Source organism: Grampus griseus (assembly GCF_964374135.1).
Source record: "Grampus griseus genome assembly, chromosome: X".
Classification (NCBI taxonomy): Eukaryota; Metazoa; Chordata; class Mammalia; order Artiodactyla; family Delphinidae; genus Grampus; species Grampus griseus.
This window is the reverse complement of record NC_138999.1, coordinates 110,747,306-110,773,029: the sequence shown is the minus strand read 5'-3', so window position 1 is coordinate 110,773,029 and position 25,724 is coordinate 110,747,306. Positions and strand designations below refer to the sequence as shown.

General features: G+C 52.1%; 1 protein-coding gene across 1 annotated transcript; it reads right to left on the bottom strand.

Annotated features, from left to right (window-relative positions):
• Nucleotides 1-376: 376 nt before the first annotated feature.
• On the bottom strand, nt 377-25,248 carry XPNPEP2 (X-prolyl aminopeptidase 2; the record flags this gene model as incomplete). The annotated part of the gene is made up of 21 exons (XM_082681470.1): nt 377-778; nt 1,067-1,156; nt 3,966-4,042; nt 4,554-4,613; nt 5,033-5,137; nt 5,632-5,701; nt 6,960-7,020; nt 9,002-9,073; nt 10,179-10,256; nt 10,945-11,054; nt 12,192-12,281; nt 13,046-13,241; nt 13,525-13,606; nt 14,264-14,365; nt 17,634-17,780; nt 18,793-18,879; nt 19,123-19,227; nt 20,231-20,294; nt 21,232-21,342; nt 22,864-22,934; nt 25,200-25,248. 21 exons carry the CDS (start codon nt 25,246-25,248, stop codon nt 584-586), a joined length of 2,022 nt encoding a protein of 673 aa, XP_082537596.1. The 3' UTR covers nt 377-583.
• Between the last annotated feature and the right edge of the window lie 476 nt (nt 25,249-25,724).

Sequence of the window (25,724 nt, the reverse complement as noted above, 5' to 3'; positions counted from 1 at the left end):
GAGGACTCAGCCACCACCCCCTCCTCTCCCTCTACAGGCACAGTAGGGAGCCTGGAGGCAGCAATTGTTCCTTCAGCCTGTGGCTGCAGCCAGGAGGCCACTGCAGGGCCAGGGACAGTGGGGGTGACCAGAGGTGGCCTCAAGGATGCGGGAAGACCAACAAGTCAGGAGCCGGTGTGCGTCTGGCTCTCTCCAGCGGGTGCTGGCAAGGTGGGGCTCTCCTAGGGCCACGGAGCCCCTGCGGGCTAGGGCAGTGTCCTATATTGGTCTTTTGGGGGTGGAGCCGACAACAGCCTCTGCCAGGTTACAGCCTAGGCCTACCGGGTTCATGGGAGGAAAGGGACTAGCTGGCTCCTGTATCCTGGGGCTGGGGGTTTGGGGGTGGGGAGCTGAGGGTGAAATGTCGAAGCCCAGGTGTGGGGGGGAGCTGGGGGTGGCGAAGGTGTGACCCAGAAGCCCTGCACCCCTAGGGCTTGGCCCTGCAGAAGGAGGCTAAGGGCAATGGGTCAGCAGGGGCTCTTGGGGCACGGGTGGGGGGGTGAGGGGAGCTGAGTGAGAGGGTCAGGAGGGGAGTCTCGAGCTGCTAGACACTCCAGCTGAGGATGGTGAGAGCAGAGACTGTCATCAGAGGGGCCAAGGAGGCGGTGGGCGCTGCCCTGGAGGCCAGGGGCTCCGTGTGCCGCTGTAGCCAGGAGAACTCCTTCAGCAGCTGGCGCCGCTGGAGCTCGGGGCCCACCTTTTCGCGGATGGTCTGGTAGTAGCGGTTCAGGTACTGGAGCTGCAAAAGGTAGGAGGGGTAAGGGCCTCCCCAGGCCAAGCTGTCAAGGTGTGGGAGCTTGGTACCATCCAGGTCCCCACAGGTCCCCAGCCATCATCAGGTGAGCAGGGGAGGGATGCCACAGTGCGTGCCTGTACGTGCCATCAGTGTGGACCCTCCCAAGGGAGGGGAAGGGGCAGAGGGTCTTCGCTTAGGGGAAGCAGGGGTGAGAGAGGCCCAGGGCTGGGGAGAAGGCACTTAGTGGCTCGAGGGCTGAAGGGGAAACAGCGCCGAGGGGCGCTCGCTCACCTGCTCGGGGGACAGCAGGCTGACGTCGATGAGGTTCCGGTCATAGGGCACCAACGACACCACTTCAAATGTCAGGTAGGTCCCTGGGTACTGGGGCGGGGGCACAGGTAAGGTAGGAAGGCAGGAAGTGAGCGAGGGGGAGGAGCTAGGCTGAAGGGGTGGAGGGAACACTCCACCCAGAAGCCCTGGGCATGGGGAACTGACCTTGTCAAGCCTGAACCCTCCACAGTGCCCTTGGCCACCCCCGTGTCTACCACTTAGGCACCCGCCTTTGGTGCTTCCCTCATGATTCCTGAAGTTTAGACTTAGGCCTGTGTTTTTCAAAGTGTGTGCCTCCAGAGCGCCAAGGGAGCCTGTTAAACATGTAGATAGATTCTGCGGTCCACACCCCAGATCACTGGAGTGAGAATCTCTAGAGCAGAGCTGGGAACCTACATTTAAATACTTTTAAGGTAAGTATTAGTTTTTTATATCTTTCTATCTGATTTCCATCTCTATCTACAGCTCTCTTTCTATCCATATCTCTGTTTCTATCCATTGAGGTATCTATGGAGATAAATATAAAGAAGAAGAAATAGCCCATAATTCCCATCTCCCAGAGAGCTCTTGCATATATGTGCTTAGAAAATTCAAACTACAAAAAGATACTCAATAAAAATGGAAAGTCTCCTCCCTGCCTGGTTTCCTTCCTGAAAACATTTTTGGCACATATAGTATATATATGTGTATATTCTAAAAATTCACGCAAAATGGATCCTACTATACACTTTTCTGCACCTCCCCGCCCCCCTGCCATAGTAAACCTAGGAGAGTGCTCCATATTGGCACAGGGAGGTCTACCTCACTCTTTTTTTTTTTTTTTGCGGTACGCGGGCCTCTCACTGTTGTGGCCTCTCCCGTTGCGGAGCACAGGCTCCGGACGTGCAGGCTCAGCGGCCATGGCTCACGGGCCCAGCCGCTCCGCGGCACGTGGGATCTTCCCGGACCGGGACACGAACCCGTGTCCCCTGCATCGGCAGGCGGACTCTCAACCACTGCGTCACCAGGGAAGCCCTACCTCACTCATTTTAAGGGTCCATAGTGTGCAGATGATAATTTATTTAACCAATGAAGGATATTTAGTCTGCTTCCATTTTTTTAAACTATTACCATCACTGCTACAATCAACATCATCGTATAAACATCTTTATACGAAGTGACGTTTTGCGACTATATCCAGAAGGGATACATCTGGCAGTGGGAATGCTGAGACAAAAGGTATAGGCATTTTCAATATGTATTTTGATAGATATTACCAAACTGCCCTCCCAAAAGGTTGTACCAATTTGTACTTCCCCCAGCAGTGTATGAGAGTGTTCTTTCCCCCACAAACTCACAAGCACTGGGTGTCATCAAAGTCTTTCGCTTTTGTCAATCAAATGGTATTCTACTGTCACTTTGATTTGTATTTCTTTAAGAATAAAGTTGAGCATCTTTTCACATTTATGGACCATTTGTGTTGATCTTAGTGAATTGTCTCTTTACGTCTTTTGCCCATTTTTTCCCTTTTCCTTATTTCTGTCTTACTCGATTTTTAAAAGCTTGTGGTAAAAGAAGGACATTCCCCCTTTCTCTGACACACGTGCTATACTCATCATACATCTTTTGAGTTTGTATGTGGTATTGTTCCCATATAGATGTTTTTTATTTAATTGGGTCAGAGTTATCAATCTCTTTCTTCATGACTTCTGAGTCTTACATCGAAAGGCCCCTTTCCTCCCTGGGATTATAAATGAATTCAGATAGGTTTCCTTCTAGATCTTTTATGGTTTCACCTTTAAACCTCGATCCATTTGGAATTTTATTTTAGTGTAACAGTGAGGTTCTTCAGTTTAATTCCCCCCATTTATTAAACAATCTTCCTCTTCTTTACTGTTTTGAAGCACCAGCTTTATAGTAAACTAAATTCCCATCTTGTTTATGGAAATTAGAGGGTCCATTTCTGGACTATTCTGTTCCACTGTTCCGTCTTTCCCATCTCTGGTGTCTTACTGTTTTAGTGATGGCTGCTTCGTAGTGTGGGCTAATATCTGCAAAGGCTAGTTTCCCTTATTGTTCTTTTCCAGAATCCTCCTAGCTATCTAGCTATCTTTGCATGTTTATTTTTACAAATAAACTCTACTATCATTTTGTGAAGTGTTGAAATTGAGGTTGCCTTGAATTTATAGATTAACTTAGGGAGAAATGACATCTTCATAATATTGAGGCTTATTTCCAGAGACCGCCATTTACTTAAATCTTTTTTATGTCCCTCAGTAGAGATTTTCTCCGTGTAAGTCTTTTAAAGTTTATATCTAGGTATTTTATCTTGTTGGTTGTTATTATACAGAATCTTTATACCTAACAGGCTCCCCTGGTGATTATTATGTGCATTGAGAACCAATGATTTAGGGCAAGGATACTGATTCATTTGGTTTGGAGTGGGACCTGGGCATTAGCATTAAAAAAATCTCCACGGGCTTCCCTGGTGGCGCAGTGGTTGGGAGTCCCCCTGCCGATGCGGGGGACACGGGTTCATGCCCCGGTCCAGGAGGATCCCACATGCCGCGGAGCGGCTGGGCCCGTGGGCCATGGCTGCTGGGCCTGCACGTCCGGAGCCTGTGCTCCGCAACGGGAGAGGCCACAACAGTGAGAGGCCCGCGTACAGCAAAAAAAAAAAAAAATCTCCAGGTGATTCTAATATTCTAATGTGCAAACAGGTTTGAGAAACTGATTTATGGAGTTATTCTGACACTAAGGAAGACTCCAAATAAATTCATGACCCTACATTAAATTCTCCTTTGACCTTCCTTACCCCCCATGCAGCCCAGAGTCACTGCCACGCTGTCCACACCTCCAGCCCGCCTCAGTGGCACTTTACCTTGGTCTTTGCTTCTACCACAAGGGCCACATCTTCAAGACGGATCCCAAATTCTCCATCCTGATAGTAACCAGGTTCTGGGAGGCACAAGAGATGCTGGTGACATTAAGTAGGGGAGGGGACCCAAGCCCAGGTTTCCTATGCTGACTGAGGAGTGGCTGGAGGGCCCGGCTGCCCCCCGCTGTTGGCTTGGGCAGACCCAGCACCTGTTAGATGCTCCGTGGCTACTCGGAGGCCACTGCCAGACTTCAGATTCCCCACCCTCCCTTGTGACCCAGCGGGGAAGACTTAAGAGCCCACTTGGGTCCTGGAGGCGCTCCCCTCTCCCTGTGTGCCACTGTCCTGTTACCCCGGCACTTGAATGGAGACTCTGGAGTTTGGATGTACAGCTGGAAACCAACTCCCATGGGCAAAGTGAGGGTACGGGCTGAAGGGGCTTGGGGTTAGAGTGGGACAACCCATTCGGGGCTGGGAGTGGGGAGGTGAGGGAGTGCAGCGGTGGAGCCGGGGCGGGCCTGTGTGGGGCTGTGCTCCTTGAAGGCTGGCGTTCCCTAGACTGCGGTCCTGGAGGAGCCCCGAGAGCCGTACCGATGGAAGTGAACATGCCCTTGGCCATGGCAATGTTGCCAGACTGGAATCCCACTGGCCCTGGAAAGGGAGAGTCAGGGACAGTGTCAGCCCTCCTGCACTCACCAGCTTGGAAACTAGCAGGTTCCGGGGAAGAGCAGGTAGCTGGGATCCCTAGCAGCGTGTGTCCACCGCATCACCGTCTACCTGCGACTGGTACAGACCAGACTGGCTCTGGCTTATATTTCTCTGGGGTCTATGCCAGTCAGCCACTGGACCTTGACCTGCCTCTTCTCTCTCTGAGGCCGTCCTAAATGCCAGCGGAGCGGCCAGCTGCCAGCATTTCTCACTTACCCTGTGGAGCACCAACTCCCCACCAGCTGGGTAACCTTGCATGGGTCACTGCACCTCTGTGGGTCCTGGTCATTTCCACACCTGTGAAACGCTCCACCTCTTTCATAAGAGGGGGAACTCCAGGGGAGTGCTGAGGAGATACCTACATTCGTGCACACACAGGAAGTTGCCAATGCCGTGGCCTGTCCCATGACCATAATTGAGGCCAACATCCCACAGGGCTCTGCGGGCAAAGGCCTCCACCATTCGCCCTGGAAGAGAGATGACCTCTGGTCAGCTGGCTGGACCCCAGACTATTGGCTTTGCCCCTTCCTGCTCTCTTTTTCCAGACCAACCACCAGGATGGTGCCTGAGGAGAGGGCCCCCTGAGAGGCAGGTAACCATGCCCTATCTCCAGTATACTGTACGTTGTACCCACTACCTGGACCTCCCCATCTGTGAAGACACCCACTTCCTCCAGGAATCCTCCCATGACCGCTGCAGCCCACACTGACCGCCCCTACCTCTGAGCTCCGGCTCCAGCTCCTGAGTTGGACTAGGAGACAGGAGGCCTGGGCTCAAGGCCTGGCTCTCCCACTAACCCTCTGTGTGACCTTGGGCAAGTCACTTTCTCTCTCTGGGCTGGATTTTATCTATACAGTGGATGGGATGATGATATAATCCCTGCCCCACTAGCCTCCCAGGGTCTGAGTGCAGTGAAATCAGGGCCTGAGGTTCTGGGTCCAGCCTGGTTTGCAAAACCCACCTGATGTAGCAGCTGGGAAGACGAGTCTGGAGAGATCAATATTTCCTATCAACACGCGGGTGTACGCCTCCTGATGGGGAGAGGGCGAGGGAATGCGGTGTGTGGGCCCAGGCCTGGGTTGGGGGATGTTTGGGGGAAGTACATGCTCATGTGTGGTCACCCAGGTTCTGGAGGATGGCCGGAGGAGACCGAGGGGGACCTGCTCAAAGCTGGGGCTTGGTCCATGCGGTTCCCTTTGGCTGGTCCACAGGGATGCTTGTAGGTGGGGGTGAGCTGAGGCCACAACAGTAGGGATTGGGGAGGCAAACTCCCTGGGCTGGAATCCTGACGTGGCCACTCACAAATTTGACCTTGGGCAAGTGATTTTAACCGCTCTGTGCCTCAGTTTCCTGGTCTGTAATGGAACGGTCATAGTACCAGCTCATAAGGTTGCTGGGAGGACTAGGTAGACTCGTGCATGTTGGGTGCTCCCAACAGACTAGATGCTCAAATAGAGGTCAGCACCCTTCATTGCCATGATCACGATCACCATTTAGTTTTCTTAAGGCCTTATGGTTGGGTTGAGGCCTGATAATTGGCAGGTCGGCCTTGCTCTGTCAGGGCTGTTACCTTGTGGTAAGAGGGAGGGAGGTGGGCTGACAGTGGCCTCTTCTCCTGGTCACTCCCTGTGGCGACCTGGTGAGTCCCCTTCACCGCCCCCCCCCACACAGGCTTGTCATCTTGAGCATGATAGCCTGGGGCATTGGATCTAACAGCTAAACTGAGCTCCTTGAGGCCTGACCAGTGTTTGTTTTCTCTCTCTCTCTGTCTCTGGCACAATGTCTGAGCCACAGTCCACTTGCTGAATGCACAAATGTGGCCCCCTGCTCTCCAGCCCCCCAGAGGCCCCCAGAGGCACACAGACCATGTCCCTGCCTCGACCCCAAGTGGACCAGCCCTCGCTGCTTTCTGAAAACCTCCAGCTCCTTTCCACCTCTGAGACTTTGCTGGTGCCTTTCTCTCCCCCTGGAATGGAATGCCTGTCTTCCTCTTTTCTGTTCAGCACAGTGCTAGGCTCACAGACAGCACTAAGAAAATATTTGTTCATTGAGTTACTGAAATGGGATGATGATAAGCTTGGGGCCCTGTTGGGGGCCTGAAATATCTCTGGGGAAGTAGTTGGGGGCACTGGGTTTTCTGGTACTAATTTGCTGTGTGACCTTGGGCAAACTACTTAACCTCCCTGGGCTTCAGTTTCAGCCTCTGTACAATCAAATGGCTCTTGGCGGAGTGGTTGCTTGGGTGTCCGTTGGGTGAGTGTGGGTAGGGAAATGTGGTCCAATGCCTACCTTTTGGAAAGCAGAGGGGGTGCCCCAGTGGACTGTTCTGGTGATGTCTGTTGTCCCGTCCCTGTGGAGAAGGACAATCAACATGTCCAACTCTTCTGAACACCTTGGGGTAGGGATCGTGGCCACGTGCTTCCCGAGTGCTTTCCACTGGGGTTTGAGTGGCAGGGCTGGGATGGGGGTGGGGAGGGAGGTGAAAGGAAGAGGATGGCTGCCATCATGCCATTCCCAAACTCAGCATCTATGCATGAAGGGGCTCTACAAAGCTATCACATTCAAAATCACTATGTTTTCTGAGAGTCCCAATTCCCCACACACATCTTCTACCCCCATACCAGCCATTTTGGTTGTTTTGTAAATCTGGGTTTCCTCGGGCCAGGCTGGCTCTAAAAGCAAGGCTTCCTCCAGGCTTCCTAGGAGGTAGGAAGGGATGGTCCCATTCTTACAGATGGGGAAACTGAGGTCCAGAGAGATCATAGCACTCTCACACATTCATATACTTATTTGCCATTTATAGAAGGGAGGGAGGCAGAGCAGACGTCATTATCTCCATTTCACAGGTGAGGCAATTGAGGCCATGAGGCTATCTCCCTCCCTGAGCCTCAGTGAGGCCAGGTCTGGCGCAAGCACTGACTCCACACAGTTCTCTCCATTGTAAACATGGATCTGCCCCAGGGATTTGCTCAGAGTCCCAGTGAACCAAAGCTGCCAGAAGCCAAATAGTCTGACTCCCAACCACCAGCTGCAGCTGTTCCCTCAGGATGCCTGCTGTGGCCACCCCCCGGGGGTGGGGGCAGTGAGGAATGATCCCAGGGCCCTAGGGACTCCTCCATGGGAGCAGGTCACAGGGCGTGGCCGACTTCTTCAGAAGGAGAGAAGAGGAAGTGAGATGGCCATTTACCCGGCCTCACCCTGCTGAAGCATGCCCCAATCCAGCAACGCCCCAAGAATTCACTTCCCCTTCGCACACTGGCCATCTCAAGTATACACAGCGCCACACCGGTGACTGCGAAGGCTGCTAGGCTGAGCGCCTGCCAGGCTGGCTTCCAGAGCCCCGTTAAGGCTAAGTGTAGGGCTTTTATCATTAGCACATTCACCGCAGGATAGAGGATGGGAAACTATTCCTTGCTCCTCCATCAGTTCAGCGTGCCCCTTTCTATCCCCCACTCTAAGTTTCCCACAGTCCACCTGCTTCCTAGATGAGAAGGGAAAATCTTCCAGCCCACCTCAGCTCAGCTCCCATGTGAATGAATGGGTCTAGTCTATTCTGCATGGCTGTCATGTCCAGGTGTTCAGGTTGTGCACTGCACAAAGGTACCACATCTAAAGAAATGCCATTCACTGAATGGGTATATACTAACTTCAATGAGAGCACACAAGTGGACACACAGATTGTGGGGTCCTGGAGCACGGGACAGTGCCCCCCCACCGCATAACCCTATCTGTGGTTGTGCTCACACTCAGAAGAACACGCACATGTCTACTCGCAGACACATCCGCATGCTGATGGGTGTGCCCTGTCCCAACTGTGCTGCAGGTGTCCCCTGAGGTTGCTTCACTCACCTGCCTACTGCTCTTGAAGGCCTGATCCTGCCCCCACTCCCCATGACATGGTCACCTCACCGTACAATGAGGGAAGAGGTGGTGAGGACAATGCATCATGCTGGTGGCGTGCGGGACGTGTCCAGGGTGTGCATGAGTCGGTGAGAATATGGGCGCTGTGTTTGTGCAGCCAGGCGGGGCTGCTGAGCATGGCTGTTCAGACTGTGTAATAATGTTCGGGCTTAAAAAACATTTAACTTTCACAAGGGGAGTCTTCCTGATTCTCACAGGGCAGCACCTGTGGGCATCCCCACTGTTTTGGCCTCTGTCTGTTGCCCACCGGGCAGGGACCCCCACGTGTGAAAATGGGAAGGATACTCAGGCACATTCAGTCCAGGCCTCTCCTTTCTCAGATGAAGGATCCATGCCCAGGAAGGGAAAGCTTTGGCTGGCTCTTGGCTGAGCTGAGACGGCCGGGCCAGGGCTGGGTGAGGAGTACATACCAGTATTGTCCCCCGGAATCCAGCAGGTACATCTCATCTGAGGACAGCTTGCGGTGCAGCTCCTTGGTGGGGCTGGGAAGGGGAGAGACGCTGAGAAAGGAGCAGCCTAACCCTGAGCTGGGTGAGGTGGGGGTCCTGAGTTAAAGCAGAGGAACCTCCTCCCCCCTGGGGGCCGGCCTTCTAGCTAACTCCTTTGGGGAAGCCATCATCCCCCAAAGGGCCCTGGGAGACTACTGAGCTTCTGCTGCTAATGTCCTCAGCGCACATCTGTTCATCCTGCACCTCCCCGAGCAAGGCCCTGGTCCCCAGGGAGGGGAGAAAGGAAAGAGCCCCGAGTGTGGGAGACGGGAGAACTTTAATGAGCACCCAGCTGAGCTATCTCTTTTTACATCAGGAGAAACAGGTTTGCAGAGCAAGGGCTTACAGAAGGCCCCGAGGGAAAGCTGTGAGGGAGCTGGGCCTGAACCCAGATGCTGAGTCTAGGGCTTTCTCTAACTTCTTGCCACCTCTGGGAGCAGAGGGCCCCAAGAAGCCAGGGCACAGGAAGGGAGGGTACCTGAGGCTGGAGCTGGAGAGCAGGAGTTGGTAGGGCTGAGGAGTTCCTACCCTGTTACTCTCTAGTAGGGAGAAGGGGCTGGGCTAAGGCAGCTGAAGGCTTGGGGACACTGGAGGAGGGAATTCTGGGATGGGTCAGGCCAGCCACTGGAGGGTGTCTGCCCTTTCCCTGCTTTGTCCTTGCCAGGCTGAGGCCTCTGGTTGGCTCGACTCCCCACCCCCAAATTGCATCAGGCAGGCCTGCAGGTGTTTGTTTTGTACAGAGCCAAACATCTGGCCAGCCTACATCTTGGGCCCACCTTGGTTGGTTCAGGCAGAGTGAATGGGCCCTTCTCCCCATGTGCTTGTGAGCTTTAAGAATTAAATAACTCACAGGAAGCCAAGGAAACACATCCAGCAGCAGCCCCACCATCTCCCTTCCAGATCCTTCTGCCCAGAGTGCTCACAAAGTCCCAGCCTCTCGAGCAGGGAGATTATCAAGTCTTTTAATTCAAAGGAGACTCTCAACGCCTGACTGGGCTCCATTCCGCACCTCCAGCCTCCACAATGCTAAAAGCCTCAGAGCTTAAATGTGGACTCAGGTCCTCCACAGAGCCCCAGAAAATTCTTTCTTCTGAAGTACCTGTAGTGGGCCAGGGCAGCATTCAGGCCACTAGCAGAGATGGTTTCAAAACTGGATCCGGAGAAGAACTCTTCTTCTCTGGAAAGGACAAGGCAGGAATGATCAATGAATGGGCTCAGGGACTAGGCTGGGCCCAGGATGTCCAACAAGGGCAAGTGAAGGTGACGGCTGCCTCTACCTCAGCCAGGCTCCATTTGGCCTTCCCAGTCCCACCTCCTGTCACTTCCCAAGCCCTGACCTGTCACTCATAGACCACTCAAGGTCAGAGAAGCAGAGATTGTAGAGGCCAATTTTTCCTCCTCTACCTCCATTTTATAGATGGGGAAACCAAGGCCTGTGTCCCAAAGTGAGTTCCTAGTAAAGCAAGAGTGAAGAAACCTAGCTCCCTGTATCTGAAAACTCCCTCAACTCCGGAGCAGCATCCTGGGCTAAGTGTGCCCTCAGGGAACCTCCCTCCCCAACCTTGATATTCTCAAGTGGTCCAAGGTCCTACCTGGCCTGAGCTGGCCTGAAGCAGACACTAGGGGGCGCTGTTGGGTTGTGGCCCTTCAAGTTGTCCCACTTTCTGCAGAGCTGGGGAATGTCATCCAACACCTCTGCCCTGCTTCCCGACCACGACCACCCAAGAACCTGTCACTCCTTGTTCCAGTGGGGCCCTCAGATACTAGGAGGGTCTTCCTTCCCCCATAAGGAGACCAATCCCCCCTCCCTGCCCCCACCCCCACGTTAAGACAGTCAGCCGAAAAGGATGGCTGTGGTCCTTCACCCTCGGAACTTCTCCAGCAGCTCTGCCCCTGAGAACTCATCCACGGTGCCTTTGGGCACGTTCTCCTCCAGCCAGACCAAGTATCGGATCACAGCCACAGCGTCCCGCACCTGGAGCAGGGCAGGCAGAGAGGCGGGCCGAGGAATGGTCTCAGCCGGGGCTCAGGGATGAAGGAGATGGGGGGACTGCTCTGGGAGCTGAGCTTTAAAAACACGAGGGTCTTCCTCGCCATTCGATGATGTTAAGGGATTCTTATTAATGTTTATATATATGATCAGAGTGTGGTCATGTTTTGAAAAGAGTTCTTGTCAGAGATACTGAAATGTTGATAGAAGAAACGATATGATAGATGGGATTTGCTTTAAAATCGTCCAGCAGCCGAGGACACGGGGGAGTGGAGATAATGAATGTAGGGTTGTAGAGGAAATGAGATTGGCCTTGAGTTGATGATTATTGAAGCTGGGTGATGGTGATGGAGATCATTATGCTACTTCCTCTACTTTTGTATATGCTTAAAATTTTCCACAAGAAAAGTTTTCAAAAATGAGGCAATGTATCCTAATTTTAACAGGAATATCCAAAGGGGCAAGCCATCCTCTCCCTGGGGTGAAGGAATTATTATAAGTAACACTTATTTAAGACTTGGAATGTGCCAGGCAGTGCTCAAAGCAATATATTAAAAATATATAATTACATAATTATACATATAGAACTATATAATCATTATATAAGTATCATATATTTATGTAATTATTATATATTTATATGTACATATTAGATATATAAATGCACATATGTACACTATATATATTTATATTATGTATTACAATGAATATATTTAAACATGCATTATTTATTATATATTATTTATACTATACAATGTAGATATATATCTTTAATCCTCACAACAACCCTCTGCTATGGGTTACAGTTATGATCCTCATTTTACAGAGGAGGTAACTGAGGCCCAGAGAGGTGAAGTGACTTACCTAAGGTCACCCAGCTACGAGGTGGGTAGAGGAACTAGGATTTGAACTCAGATACCATAGCTCCGGGGCCCAGGCTCTAAACCACTAAACCACCCTGGGAACAACAGGGTGGAGCACAAGTGGGTGCCCAGGAGTTTGGCGTCCACGTCTCTGATTCACTGAGGGCCTTCTTCAGGCTCCTCCAGCAGGGTCTCCTTTCTAACCCATCAGACCGGGAGCTCCCCAGAGGCTCGTGTGTCTGCCTGCCCATGGACTTACATGGCTGGCCCTGAGGAGGGTCTGCTCCTTGCTGTTTTTCACCGCCTTGGTTACCATCACTGGGGAGTAGGTGTCTGCTATGAGTTTCTCCTGTGAGGGGCAGAGAGGAAGCGGTCTGGGAGCCCTCTCTAGGGCACGGTGGTGTTTGAAAAGGATTGGCAGGAAATTCCAGCTCAGATGAGACTTGCCGTCTCCTGGAGTGGCAATGCCCTTCCCGCGTGTGCTTTCTGACTACGCAGGGCTTTCCTAGTCTTCCCTTCCAGCCTAACCTTCCCTCTCTCCCTCCCTCCCTCCCTCCCTCCCTTCCTCCTCCCTCCCTGGTCCTGGATCCCAGCAGCACTCTGGGATGGATCCGAGCCTGGCCCCTGCCAGCCATGGGCTGTTCTGACACTGTGTTTCCTGCACATCTCATATCATGACAGCTACCACTTATTGAGCGCCTGCCACGCGTTAGGCACCGGGCTTTACATGCACTTTCTCCTTTAAATCTCCTCAGAGTGACTCTTTTGAGGTTGTGACTCTTAGTGCCATTTTACAGGTGAGGAAACGGAGGCCGGATTGACTAAGTCACTTGTCCAGGGTCACGGCACAGCCAGTTCTCAGTCTCAGGTTTGGTGACCTCAAAGCCTCTGCTCTACCAGCCTGTACTCCCCCAGCCTCCTTGACAATCTCTGAGCTCTCTATGGACAGATGTTCCGTCTCTTCCCGGGAAACCCTAGAAAGGGGACTCAGTGCACCACTGCTGACTGGCCAACTGCCAGAATGGCCCAGGGGCTGCCCACCCCACCCCCCCGTTTGGTTGAGACTTATCAGGGCTGTTGGGGGGTGGGGAGGACGGTGCATGGCAAACCCACCTTGGGTATCACTTCATAGAGCCCATACGAGGTGTAGCTGGTCCCGATCCAGATCTTCACGGCTCCTGAGGTGTAAGCCTGGACGCTGTCACGGACTTGGCCGTAATCTTCGAGTTGCACACACATGGAATCCGTGCAGCCAGAGTTCAGGTACTGCAGGGTCTTGGAGCTAAAGCGACTCTTGTTTGCAAATAACCTAGGTGGAGAGGGCACACCAGGAGGGTCCAGACAGAATCTAAGGACAGTGCAAAAGACCAGCGGCCTTTTGTTCCTGGAGGTCAGAGGGCGCCTGCGCCAGGCAGCTGAGCAGACCAGATTTGGAGTACGTGGGAACAGAGGTCAAGGGGGTCAGGAAAAGCTGATTGGAGGCTTCCTCGAGGGTCCTGCTGGGGCAGGCACCCCGCTTCTGGGAAGACTGCATGTTGGGGCAGTGAGGAGTTAGAGGAAGTCCGTTACCGCAAGCCAAGGACAAGCCCTACCTGATGGAGGAGTCAGTGAGCAGCGTGTAGGAATAGAAGAAGGGGTTATAAGGGATGTCACTGCTGCGAAGGTTGAAGAGCCCTGGGGAAGAGAATTGATGGGGACTATTTGAGGCTGACCTGCCCGACGCAAGTACATATGACACCTTTGCTCTACTGTTGGCTTTGGCCGCACGCCGGCATCCTCTGCCCCTGAATGTTTCTCAGTCTTTCCGGAGTGGGGGAGGGCCTTTGAAGCACTAATGAGCGCTAGGGGCACTTTCTCCCAGAGAAAGGCAGATACCCAGCCAGTAGTCTGCACACGGTGTCGGTGGGCTCCCAGAATACCTGAAGCCCAGAGCTGGGGTCAGGTGAGAAGCGCTGAGCCACGATGGGATAGAACAGGGCTGCACGGGGTGCTAAAGCCGGGAAGCTGAGTGCCCTGGGCTCGTGGCCAGGAGGTTGGGAGGTGTTTGCTGGGCCTCCTCCCCTTCATGAGACAGAAGCCTTTGCTGCTGTGGTTTCCTGGTCCTCTGATGGCCCGGGGGCTGGCCCCAGATTGCATGGGGCTTCCTGGTTTCCTTAGTGAGCAGACGTGAGCTCCTGCCCTCACCTTAGTTCCCGCAGGCCATGACCACAGAGCTCTCAGAACCCATGGGTCAGTGGTCGTTGGGGGAGGAGTCCTGTGCTGCAGAGCCCAGGAGGCTTGGGGGTTGGGGGGAACCCAGGCACCCCCCTGCATCCACAAATCTCTACTCACAGGCCGTCTCATCAAGTGCGGACAGAAGCACGGCAGTTGGGGCCTCACGATGCTTCTTCATCTGGCTTCGGATACCAGATACTTTCTCCTGCCAGCTGCTTCCTAGAAGCAAAAGAGCCAGAAGAAAGCAGAAGTGATCTACCTTCTCTTTGGCACTCCGTTCCTGAGAAGGGCTCCCTTAGGGCAATGGTTTTCCATTCCTTTAGAAGCAGTAGAACCCTTTCTTTAACCAAACTCTTACTTGTGTAATCATTAAGGACATGGGCTCTTGACCCAGTCTGTCTGGGTTTAAATCCTACCTCTGTCATTACTTGCTGGCTGACCTTGTGAAAATTAGCCCCTCTGTGTCCTATCTTGCACATCTGTAAAATGGGGATGGATTATAATAATAGTGTCTACCTCAATAGAGTTGTTATGAGGTCCGAATTAACTAATATTTGTAATGTATGTAGAATTGTGTCTTGGTGTATAGAAAATCTGGCATAACTTTCTGATTAACAAATATGCATGCAAAACAGAGATCAGGAGAGCAGCCCTACTTGAAGGGCAAAGGGATAGGGCTGGGCCATGTTTAATCCTCTTCCTCGCAGTAACCCCAGCACTTACTAAAGCCACTTGGGTCTGGGCTAAGCACTTTGTGTACATTGTTTTAATCCTTACTTGACCCATTTTACAGATAAGGAAATTGAGCCTTTGGAGAGGTAAAGTGACTTATCTATGGTTTTCAGAGCTGGCAAGGGGCGGAACTGAGACTTGAACGCAGGTCTGTTTGACTACATGGCTCACACTCTTAATCGGTATAGACATTGGACTATCTTGCTAACCTTGTTAGTCTCCAACCTTGTCCTTAAACTCTGTGTCACAGAGCTGTCCTTTCTGGGATGCTTGTATCCTGGTTCTAGGACTTTGGTTTTCATCCCCCCCCCCCACCGACTCCCTGTTATCACTCTAAAGAGTCTGCCCCTAGGCAGGGCTAGGAATTTGCTGGCAGAAGATCATAAGCCTTAAGGGTCCTAGTTGGGCTGAGAGATTAGCATAAACAATATAATTCAATTTAAAAAATCTTTATGCAAACAGGTGAAACTGCTCATCAAGAACCAAAGCTTTGGGTGCGATACTTCTTCTAGGTTTATTTTATTGTGGTAAAATACACATACCATAAAGTGTTATCATTTTAACCATTTTAAAGTGCACAATTCAGTGCCTTTAAGAACATTCACAGGGCTTCCCTGGTGGCACAGTGGTTAAGAATCCGCCCGCCAATGCAGGAGACACGGGTTCGAGCCCTGGTCTGGGAAGATCCCACATGCCGCGGAGCAACTAAGCCCGTGCGCCACAACTACTGAGCCTGTGCTCTAGAGCCCGTGAGCCACAACTACTGAGCCTGTGTGCCACAACTACTGAAGCCCGTGCTGCTAGAGCCCGTGCTCTGCAACAAGAGAAGCCACCGCAATGAGAAGCCTGTGCACCACAATGAAAAGTAGCCCCTGGGCTTCCCTGGTGGCCCAGTGGTTGGGAGTTCGCCTGCCGATGCAGGGGACGTGGGTTCGTGACCCGGTTCGGGAAGATCCCATGGCCGCTGGGCCTGCGCGTCTGGAGCCTGTGCTCCGTGGCGGGAGGGGCCGCGGCAGTGAGAGGCCCGCGTACCGCAGAAAAAAAAAAAAAAAGAGTAGCCCCTGCTCGCCGCATCCAGAGGAAAAGCTCGCGTGCAGCAACGAAGACACAACACAGCCAAAAATAAAATAAATTAAACAAAATAAATAAATTTTTTTAAAAAAAGAGCATTCACAAAATTGTGCAACTACCACCACTATCTAATTCCAGAAACATTTCCATCATCCCGAAAGGAAACCCTGTAGCAATTAGGCAGTCTCTCCCCATTTGCCTCTCTCCCCAGCCCCCCGCCCCCGGCCACCACTAATCCTCTTTCTGTCTCCATGGATTTGCCTACGCTGGATGTTTCACACAAATGGAATTCTACAATATGGGGCCTTCACTGACTTCTTTCACTTAGAATTATGTTTTCAAGGTTCATGGATGTGATACATTTTTGAGACAACAAACGAAAGCCAATTTAAATTGTCTGATACACACAGGTGTCTTTGAACTTTTCACGTTCTTCCCTTTGCTCTTTGCCCCCTTTAAAACCTGTGAGTGGCTGGAGAGAAAGTCTCTCTTGTCTCTGTGAGCTTAGAGACTCTGTTCTTGGGCTTCCAGGCCCAGTTCTGGCTCTGGATGGCTTTTCCTTGAAGACTAGCAGCCTGTGATGGCTTGGCTTCCTCTCACTTGTGGGAAGTGATAAAACCCATGTGAATTCTCTCCCAGTCCCTGGAAGGTTTTCCCCTTTATCCACTCCTCTTCCTGACATAACTGCACCCTTCTTTAACTGAATGGAATGAGTTTTATTTATGATGGAAATGTCTTGGATAGCAAGTTTCTTTAAAAACTGCGTCAACATGCAGAAAGTTTCTGCAAGTTACATCAGAATGGATAAAGAAAATTGGACACAATTTTGACTTGTTTCATCAGACTCGCTATTTTGAAATTTCTCTCCTGTTTTTGGGATTCCTTTCCAAACAAGAAGTGTGCATAGACCTGTGTGTGGAAAGGGACCTCTCAGATTGCCCAATATTTCTAGGAATCCAAGTCTATGGGCTTGTTCAGAATTCCTAGGGAGGTAGAAGCTGGTGGTGGCCAAGACATTGATTCATACTCAGTAGCCTGGGTCCAGTCAGTTTAGTTACCACTTACAAGAATTACAGAGCACACTGTTCTTTTATGACATATTTAGATGGTGTCAACGGGGTCAAGATTATCGATGTTAGAATTTTGAGGGCCAGTTAATTTTCCTTTGCGGTCCGGCCAACACTTGAACCCTAATCTGTGCCACAGACTGAGCTTGACTTAGTTTTTGCTTCCTTTGTCCATGCCAGCCCATCTGACCCCAGCCATCTTACATCTAAATTCCTCATCACTGCAGGACCCGAAGTCAAGGTCTGAATGATTCAATACAAACCAGTCTTCACTACCAGACAAGCAGCCCATATCATGTTTTTTTCTCTCTTCAAAGGGGTAGGGTTTTTTCATCTTTTTCTGACTCCCTTGTTTCCCCCCTTCCTGTTCCCTCTTGCTTCAAATCCTGACACTCTTTATTCCAGCATTTTCTAAATATGCTTCGAGGAACTTCCGATTCAGACTCTCTGAGGGGATGGGGCCTAGAAACCTGTGTTTTAAGAAAGCATCCCAATCTATTCAGGTACACATGGAACCATTGCTTTGGGACCTCTTAGGATGAATTTTTCAGCCAAAGGAGCAGCAGTGGGGGCCTGTGTTGCTCCAAGGTGGGAAAGAGAACGGGCGTAGGAATCACCTGTGAATGCCTCCTGCAGGGCATAGATGGGCTCACTTGGCACCGGAGGCCTCTCTGACCCCCACAGCAGGTCCACAAGGTTGACGGTGATGGACACCAGCTCTCTGTCAGAGTCTCGGAGGGCCACGTTATAACTCTCCCAGGAATCTGCAGAGGCAGGAAGGAGTCACTTGTCCCTTGCCTGTGTATGCCTCCGGGAAAATTGTGACGCAGGCAAAGCTCGTTCTTGTCCCCTCTGCCTCCTGTTCCGCTCAAGCAGCCTGGGCTGTGCACTCTCACCTTCCTCCTTCAGCTTGCCCTGAGCCCGCCCCAGTACTGCCCACGGTCAATTAGCTAAGCTCGCCCTTTTAAGTGCCAAGGGTTGCGGGGCCCTCATTTTGGTCCTGTCTGTTCGACTGAACTTCAATGCCACAGCCCAAAGGAATGGTGAGGTTCAGGCCACTGGAAAGGCTGGCAAAGAAGCCAGATCTGAAGTGGGAGCCTTTCAGTGCATATTCACGAGGACGGCACCCTTGGGGGCAGGCTGGCCAGCTGGTGGGGGCACTGGGAGCTCAGGGAGCTGTGTTCCTGGATGGGAGGGGAGGGGACTGTGCTTATTTTTGTAAAAAAAATTGTTTGGCCACACCATGTGTGCCATGAGGGATCTTAGTTCCCTGACCAGGGATCAAACCCACGCCCCCTGCAGTGGGAGTGCAGAGTCTCAACCACTGGACCACCAGGGAAGTCCCAGGGACTGTGCTTCTTTATTCAGAAACCCTCTCGACTCCTTCGACCCTTCCAAGCTGCCCTATAGAAGAGGGCTACCAAGTGATTCTACTGCCGATTGTTAGAGTTCCAGGGCACAGAGGATGGTTCTAGGTTTAAGAACATCCCAGCCTACCCACTGGCTAGGTCTTAACGATTCCCTGAGTCTTCTAGGTTGGGTCTCTGCACTCCTGACTTAAAAAAAATAATCTATGTTTATTCTTTTAAATGTATTTTCATTACACAATCCAGGAATACACCCTTGTTGCAAAATATTTTGCAACTACAAGTTCAAACACTCTATCTTTAGAGTCACCCTGCACCTCCTTCTACCAAGATGTGCTTCTTTACATCCTGAGGGCCTGAATCTCCCTCGTTGGTGTGGACAAACACGGGGACTGAGGGCAGAACATACTGATGGAGAAGAGGAAGGGGTCGAAGCCCACACGCCCTCCAACAGGAATCTCGGTGAGGAGCCAGGTGACAACAGGAGTAGTGCCAACTGCGAGAAAGACAGGAAGGGACACCGAGGTTACCCCAGGCCTTCCAGCCGGGCTTCTGTCTGTGACAGTCCTTCCACATCTGTCCTCCTTGATATCCGCCTCAAAGATTAGGGATGGCTCCAAATTTCTTGAGCTTCCCACAGGGGCCCAGCATGGCCTTCCATGCACCCCCCTCACCTGTACCTTCCCAAACCCAGTCTGGGTTCCAGGGCTTGGGGAACAAACCCGTGCCGTCCTCTTACCTTCCTTATGGAGCTCCCAGTTGCAGTCCATCTGCCGCTCAGCCTGGGTCCAGTAGCGGCTGTCGGTCCAGAGAGCGGCTTTCCCCATGGTCACCACGGCGATTCCTGGGGCAGAACAGAGAAACTTGGAGGGGGGGTGAAGGTGTAGAGCGTGGCTTTGGTTAGCACTTTAGCAATGGGGTGCTGGCTCTGACATTGTCACAAGGGGTCTCTGGAAAGAGTTGCTCTCCTCGCTTGGAAGGGAGTGAGGCAGGAGATGTTAAAGAGAGTGTTGGGGGGAAGGTAGCTGGAAGTGTGTCCTGAGTTGGGCACCTCTGCTTTGCCTTGAGGCCCTTCCCTAAGGGGGCATTTAGCAGGACAAGTGGGGTCTGCTTTTGGCCATCCCCAAAAGTCGATGCTACATGTAGGTGCTCTCAGCAAAGACGGTGTGGCAGTCAGTATGAAGATGCAGTGGCTGATGGGAACACTAAGCCAGGGGCTTAGCTGAGGACAGGCAGAGAGGCCAAACCCAGCGACTTCTGCAAAGAGAAGAAGGGCCCACGATGGGCAAGCCAGGCAGCTTGAAGCCCAGGGGAGGGATGTTTAAGGATCAGCAAGGGAAGCTTAGGTTTCATTCAAGGGGCCAGGATCAAGGTGGGAGGCCGATTCCAAAACTGGGACCCCATAAATGGCCTCTATGTTTGTGTCTCATTTGGCCACGTGAGGTGATGTTATCCATAAAAGGACCAGCAAAGTAAAACTTTGTCCCCAAATGAGCCATTGTGTGAAGGGAATCAGTGGGCTCCTAGTGGCTAGATATAGAGGTAGCAACTGTCCCAGAAATGGAGCCCAGGGAGCGCCGTCTGGGCCTGGCTGTGGCCGAGGCAGCGAGCACAGGAAAGAAGTCAGGAGGGCCATCTGCCTCACGCAGAAGCGTGGCTGCTGGGCTATGAGATGTGTGCCCTGGTGACCCCTTTCGGAGTGGTGAAGGGGGAGGCAGAGAGAGGAGCAGGGGCCTCTGGACACTCGCTCCTGGGCTCCTGGCTGCTGAGAACTAGCCACACCAGGGCCTCTCTGACCACTCTGGGTCTCCCACCAGAAACAATGAGGGCCGGGTAATGGCTGTCACCTGCAGACCCTGTAAAGCCTGTAATCCACGCACGCCTCTTGTCATAGTCGCCGATGTACTCGCTCTAGGAAATCAACAACGCCGTCATTAGCCTTCTTCATGGAGTCACACCCCACATGGAAGGGCCCCAACCACATCCCGGTTCTTTCTGTCTAGTCAGTTTCAACCAGTCCTACAAGCCCAATGGGTACATCATAAATAACTTGTGCAGAGAGCTTTACACATTATTGGGTTTGGGTTCTCATAATCCTTGGAGACAGATCTCATTATTCCCACTTTGCAGTAGAGGAAACTGAGGCTCAGAGAAGTTCAGACACTTACCTACCCAAGCTTCTTAGCCCTTTTCGGCAGGTGGGGAAATGAATTCAAGTAATCGTATTGACACTGAAAATGCCTTCTCTTCCAACTGGGCTGTTGCTGGGAAGGTGGATGCAGTGGAGGTGGAGCCAGGGTGGGAAAGGGTGGGATGGGTGGGCAGGGGTGCTGCTTTGGGAAAAGCAGTTCTGGCTCAGACCATCTTCTTTCCTGTCTGTTCCCCTCTCCCAGCCTACACCCCAAACTTGTGGAATCTTGGATGCTGGATCGTTTCAGCGCTCCATCCATCAGCTGACGGGAAGGGCTGAGCCAGAAGGGAGCTCAGGGTTCTTCTAATTCAGTTCCCATCCCACATTCTAACCTCCTAGGGCAGGGGTATCCTAAACATTCATTCTGGATCCACCATCTAGGAATTGATCAAAATCGTTCTGAAGCTGTTTATAGTTTCATTGCCCGAGGTCAAGGAGATTTGGCAATGTCTTCTCTCCTCTGTAGAGGAGTACATTCTTTCAGTTGCCCTAAAACGCCCGTGTCCAAGCTCCCCACTTCCTTCCCTTGGCCTGTCAAATCCTTTTTCTGTCTTCCATCTTCCGATTCTTAACAGCATCCTGTTTGTGGCCTGTTCTCTTAGGCCAGACCCAGCCCGGGGCGGGGAGGGGGGGTTGGTGGGAGGAGCCATCCCTCACCATGTGAGCATCCGTGTCCGGGACGATGTAGGCAAAGACATTCTGGGTGTGCATCTGCTGGCGGAGGGCTGTGAGCTGCGCTGTGGTATTGACCACAGTAACTGGAAGGTACTGACAGGTGACAGGAAGACACCAAGACACACACACAGACACAGACACACATTGCTTAGAGAAAATGTCGCCGGGGCCCCCATCCTCTCCTTAGGCAGGGATTGATTGGGGTTGGGTAGGCTGGGCCAGCCTGGAGAGGGATGGTGCAGAAGCTGATGTTATGGATTAGTCTAGATTACGGTGCCTGGGCTGAGTGGAGATGGAGGTGTTTAAGAGCTTGGAGAGAGACTTTTTGTGACAGTAATGGGACCTGAGTCTGGGATGGGGTAGGGGGTAGGTAAGAACTGCAGGGTTCTGAGCCCTGCCACTGGGCCAGGCCAGGGGATGGCCCCTCTTTGGATACCTTGGGGTAGAGTTGCCAGTTTAGCAAATCAAAATACAGCATGCTCACCGAGTCACATTTGAATTTCAGGTAAACAATGAATAATGTTTTAGTGTAAGTGCGTCCCAAGTACTATTTGGGGCATACTTATATTAAACACATTATTCATTATCTGAAATTCAGATGTAACTGGGCGTCCTGTGTTTCACCTGGCAGTCCTACCTTGGGGACTTTTTTCAAGTTTCCACTCACTGGTCCCAAATGGCAGAGGAGAGTGAATGAGTACCCCCAGCGGTTTGGGACATTGTCCAGAAAGATCGTCTCCAAGCCAGACATTTTGTTAAAGGTTATTTTATCTTAAAAATAAAAAGTGTGGGCTCTTTGTTTTGTTTTGCCTTCTACTCCAGGATACATCCATGTTTATTTTAACATAAAAATAATGTGGTTTGCCCACCTACCTGCCTGCCCCAGTGGTCTCATAAAGTGGACGAGGCAAGCGGATGTATCCCATTTGTCCCAAGACTTTAGTGACCTGCTGGCAGGCCCATGAGCCCTCACCTTCCCATGAGCCCTCACCTTCCCATGAGCCCTCACCTTCCCATGAGCCCTCACCTTCTGGCCTGCTCCTGTCTGGAGAAGCTCTTTCACACTCTCATCTAGTTGTGGAAAGAACCCCTCTGGTCTCCATAGGGAGCTGATGACCTTCCAGCTCCAATATGCTGGGCCTTCTCACAGTCTTCACACCCGAGGCCTCCCCCTCTTGACCTTGCGCTGGCTCTTCTAGCCCTCTGTCTTCCGCCCTCCTCCCGGTTCCTCTAGAATTGTTGTTTTCTTTCCTCCCATCCTCTTCCTGGCCTCTGCCTAGCTATCCTCAGCGAAAGGCTGGCTAGGGGCCTCCTCCCTCCTTGTTGCCCCTCCTCCCTCCGGCTCGCAGGGGCTGCCTGGGCTCAGGCCTGGAGGGAAGGAGATGACCTGCCGTGGGAATGGCTGGGAGGGAGGGATGGGGGCGGATGTCAGACACCTGAGAATGCGCCGCCCGCCCTGAGGGAGGTTAATCAGAAACAGTGGCCCCAGAGTCCGGAAATCAGGAGGAAGGCTGGTAGAGGGTGAGGCTAGCAGCTGGGCCCATGGGGGATGGGGAGGAAGGTGGGAGCTGTGGGTCCGGGCGGGGTGGGGGCGGGGCGGAGGCAGGGCCTCACCGGAGGGCTGATTGAACAGTTTCTCACATCCTCTCTCAGGTCCAGTGACTTTGGGCGGCCCCAGGCACAAGCTAGAAACCGGAGAAAAGTCCAGGGTTACTTGGAGACTGGATAGGTCCTAGAGAGCACGGGAACATGTTCCCCCAACCCCCCTCCTGGTCCTCGCAGGGCCTCCATCCTTTGAAGCAGGAGATGCTGTCCAACTCTACTTGAGGATAAAAATAATTACATTTCATAGGAAATCAGGCTGAATTGGTTGGCACCCTGGGTCACAATCAAAGAAACCTGTTTCATCGACAAGTGATTGCCACTTTTGGATGGGTTTTAGTGCTCATTAAATCATTTTTTTCCTTCCAATCTAATTGGGTCTTTTCAGGATCTACCGAACTGGAAAAGTTGTGTGTAAGTTAAATTTTTGTAATCAGATCTTCTCTTAAATGCTCTAGAGGATCTCGCTAAATAATAACCCCACCTTCGTTTTACCCTTCTATAAATCTAATTTTATATATATTGGGTTTACTTAAATTCAAGGCCCACTTCTACCATTTCTTACAGTCCAAGTATCTGCCTCTCATTCCAGGCTACAGAAGCCAGCAATCCCAGGCTGACATCGTCCCCTGGTGGGGAAAGGTGGGTTAGCATCTAAAGAGCTCCTACTATGTGCTAGACACCGAACCCAGCAATTTACCTATAGTATCTCTTTTGATGCTTGCAACAACCCTGGGAGATGGGGATTATTGTCTGCTTTCTACAGAAGAGGAAGCTGAGGCCCAGGTACATTTAGTTACTCGCCCAAGTTTTACCACAGTGAGTCCGTGGCAGAGCAGGAATTTGAACCCAGGCCATCTGAGTACAAAAAAGCCAACCATGGAAGGGTGGTGCCCCAGAAGGGACAGAATGTATAGAGACAGTTTCCAGTTGGGACTTTGCCCCAAATTTGGTGTATCCCAAGAAGAGTCGCCCAGTATTCATTGAGCAAACATTTCCTAAGCCCCTGCTCTGCGCCGCGCACTGGGCTAAGTCCTGCAGGCTCTGGGTCTTCACACCCTGAAAGTCCAGGGGTCTCTGATAGGCCTTCCTTCCAGGACCCCACCTTTTGGGGGGGAATCTCCCCAGAGGTAATGGGGGTCTGAGTTTGGGGAGACACTCTACTTTTCCTTTCTGAGTGGGTTGAGCTACAGATGGAAGGAGTACCGCTGGGTTCTAACACCGTGAATGCCCTGCCTCACTGTATCTCCCGGTCACATAAACTCAAGGGAGAGATGAGACCCACCCTGTTGATTTAAGAAAATGAACGCTCATTTCTGTAGGAACAGATATCTGGCAAAATGGTGGCGCTAAAACAACAACATAAGAAGCAAGACACAGCCAACCCATGTCCCTCTAGACACCCCAATTGCTGTTTTCTGAGGTCAGGGCTGTGGCTCCCAAGGGCAGGCTCTGCAGCCGAACCACTCTGTGGTCCCTGGCATGGGGCCTGTCACTGAGAAGGTGTCAGGAACTGGGTACTGAATGAATGAGTAGGGTCCTGCTGCCACAGAGCAAAGGGAAGGAGGCCTCCCTAGGGCCAGGGTGGAGTGGATGTGGAAGATGCTGAGCTGGGCACTTAGCTGTGACTAAAGAGTACAAACAGGACACCATAGGGTGACAAAGACCAAACTTTAGCTAGACTCCACCAAGCCCTCTTCTCCATTAGGCCTTGACTTCCAAGTCCATCCTGTCCTTACTGGGCCTGCATCGCCCAGTCTTAGCAAGAATCCTGCTAAGTCAGTTTAGAGAGAATTCCCCACCCTTAGTATCTCATCAACCTTGATATCTGATCAAATTCCTCATCTCCCATCTTTGATATTTGATCACCCTGCCTTCAGCAAGATCCTATTAAGTCAGTTTAGCAAGAATCTCCTCACCCTTGATGTCTCCTCTTGGCAATTTTCCATCCACTGACCCCCTCACTCTGCTCATGGACAAGAAGTCCTCAGCCATCTTTGCTGTATTCGGAGTTGAGCCTGATCGTTCTCCCCTACTGCAGCGCCCCTATTACAATAGTCTTGAATAAAATCTTCCTTCCTCTTTTAACAAGAGCCAGAATCATTTTTTCTTTAACAGGTGGGAATGGAAACAGGCCAAATCAGACTTGAGGTGAGCCTTGAGGGTCCCCAGGACTGGCCCTGGGGTTCCTCTTCCTTAAGACAGAGAGAGGGACCAAGAAAAAAAGAGACAACCTAGGCCCAGACTTCACTCCAACCCTTTCTGAGCCCACAGGGGAGAGGCCAGAACTGCTCTCCAGCTGGACCTGCCCTCCCAGCGTGGGAGGGAGAGACGGGTGATGCACATACCACAGAGGAGGACAAGCCAGGGGCAGCATCCCCAGGGAGCCCGGGCCATGGGGTCTTCAGATGCCGGTGCTGGGTGGATGGAGGGTCAAGGGAGAGTGGGCAGGGCTGTTTCCTTGGCCTCTTCCTCCAGGCCTTTCTGGGGCAGGAGCAGCCGGGGGGTGGGGGGGCTGGCAATGGGGAGGAGGTGTCCAGCTGGTGGATGGAGAGTCTTCTGGTCTTTGGTTTCTGAGGGTTCCAGGAGTCAGGCTGGGTGGAGAAGGCTCGACTGCCCCAGGCAACATCTGCTGGCTCCCTGTTACCCAGAATAGGGTGTGAGCCTGCCCCGGGCAGAGTCCAAAGATCTCTGAGACAGAGGAGGAGCAGCTGGTCTCAATCAGCCTGCTTCTCCCAGCCCCCTCTCCAGCAGCCAGCCTTGGCCATTCCCGAATTCTGTCCCCCTCCCTCCAGCAAGCTGTTTCCTATTAGCTGCCTCACCCCAGGCTCTGGCTACAGCCTCACTTTTGCTTTGAGATGGATGTTTATCCT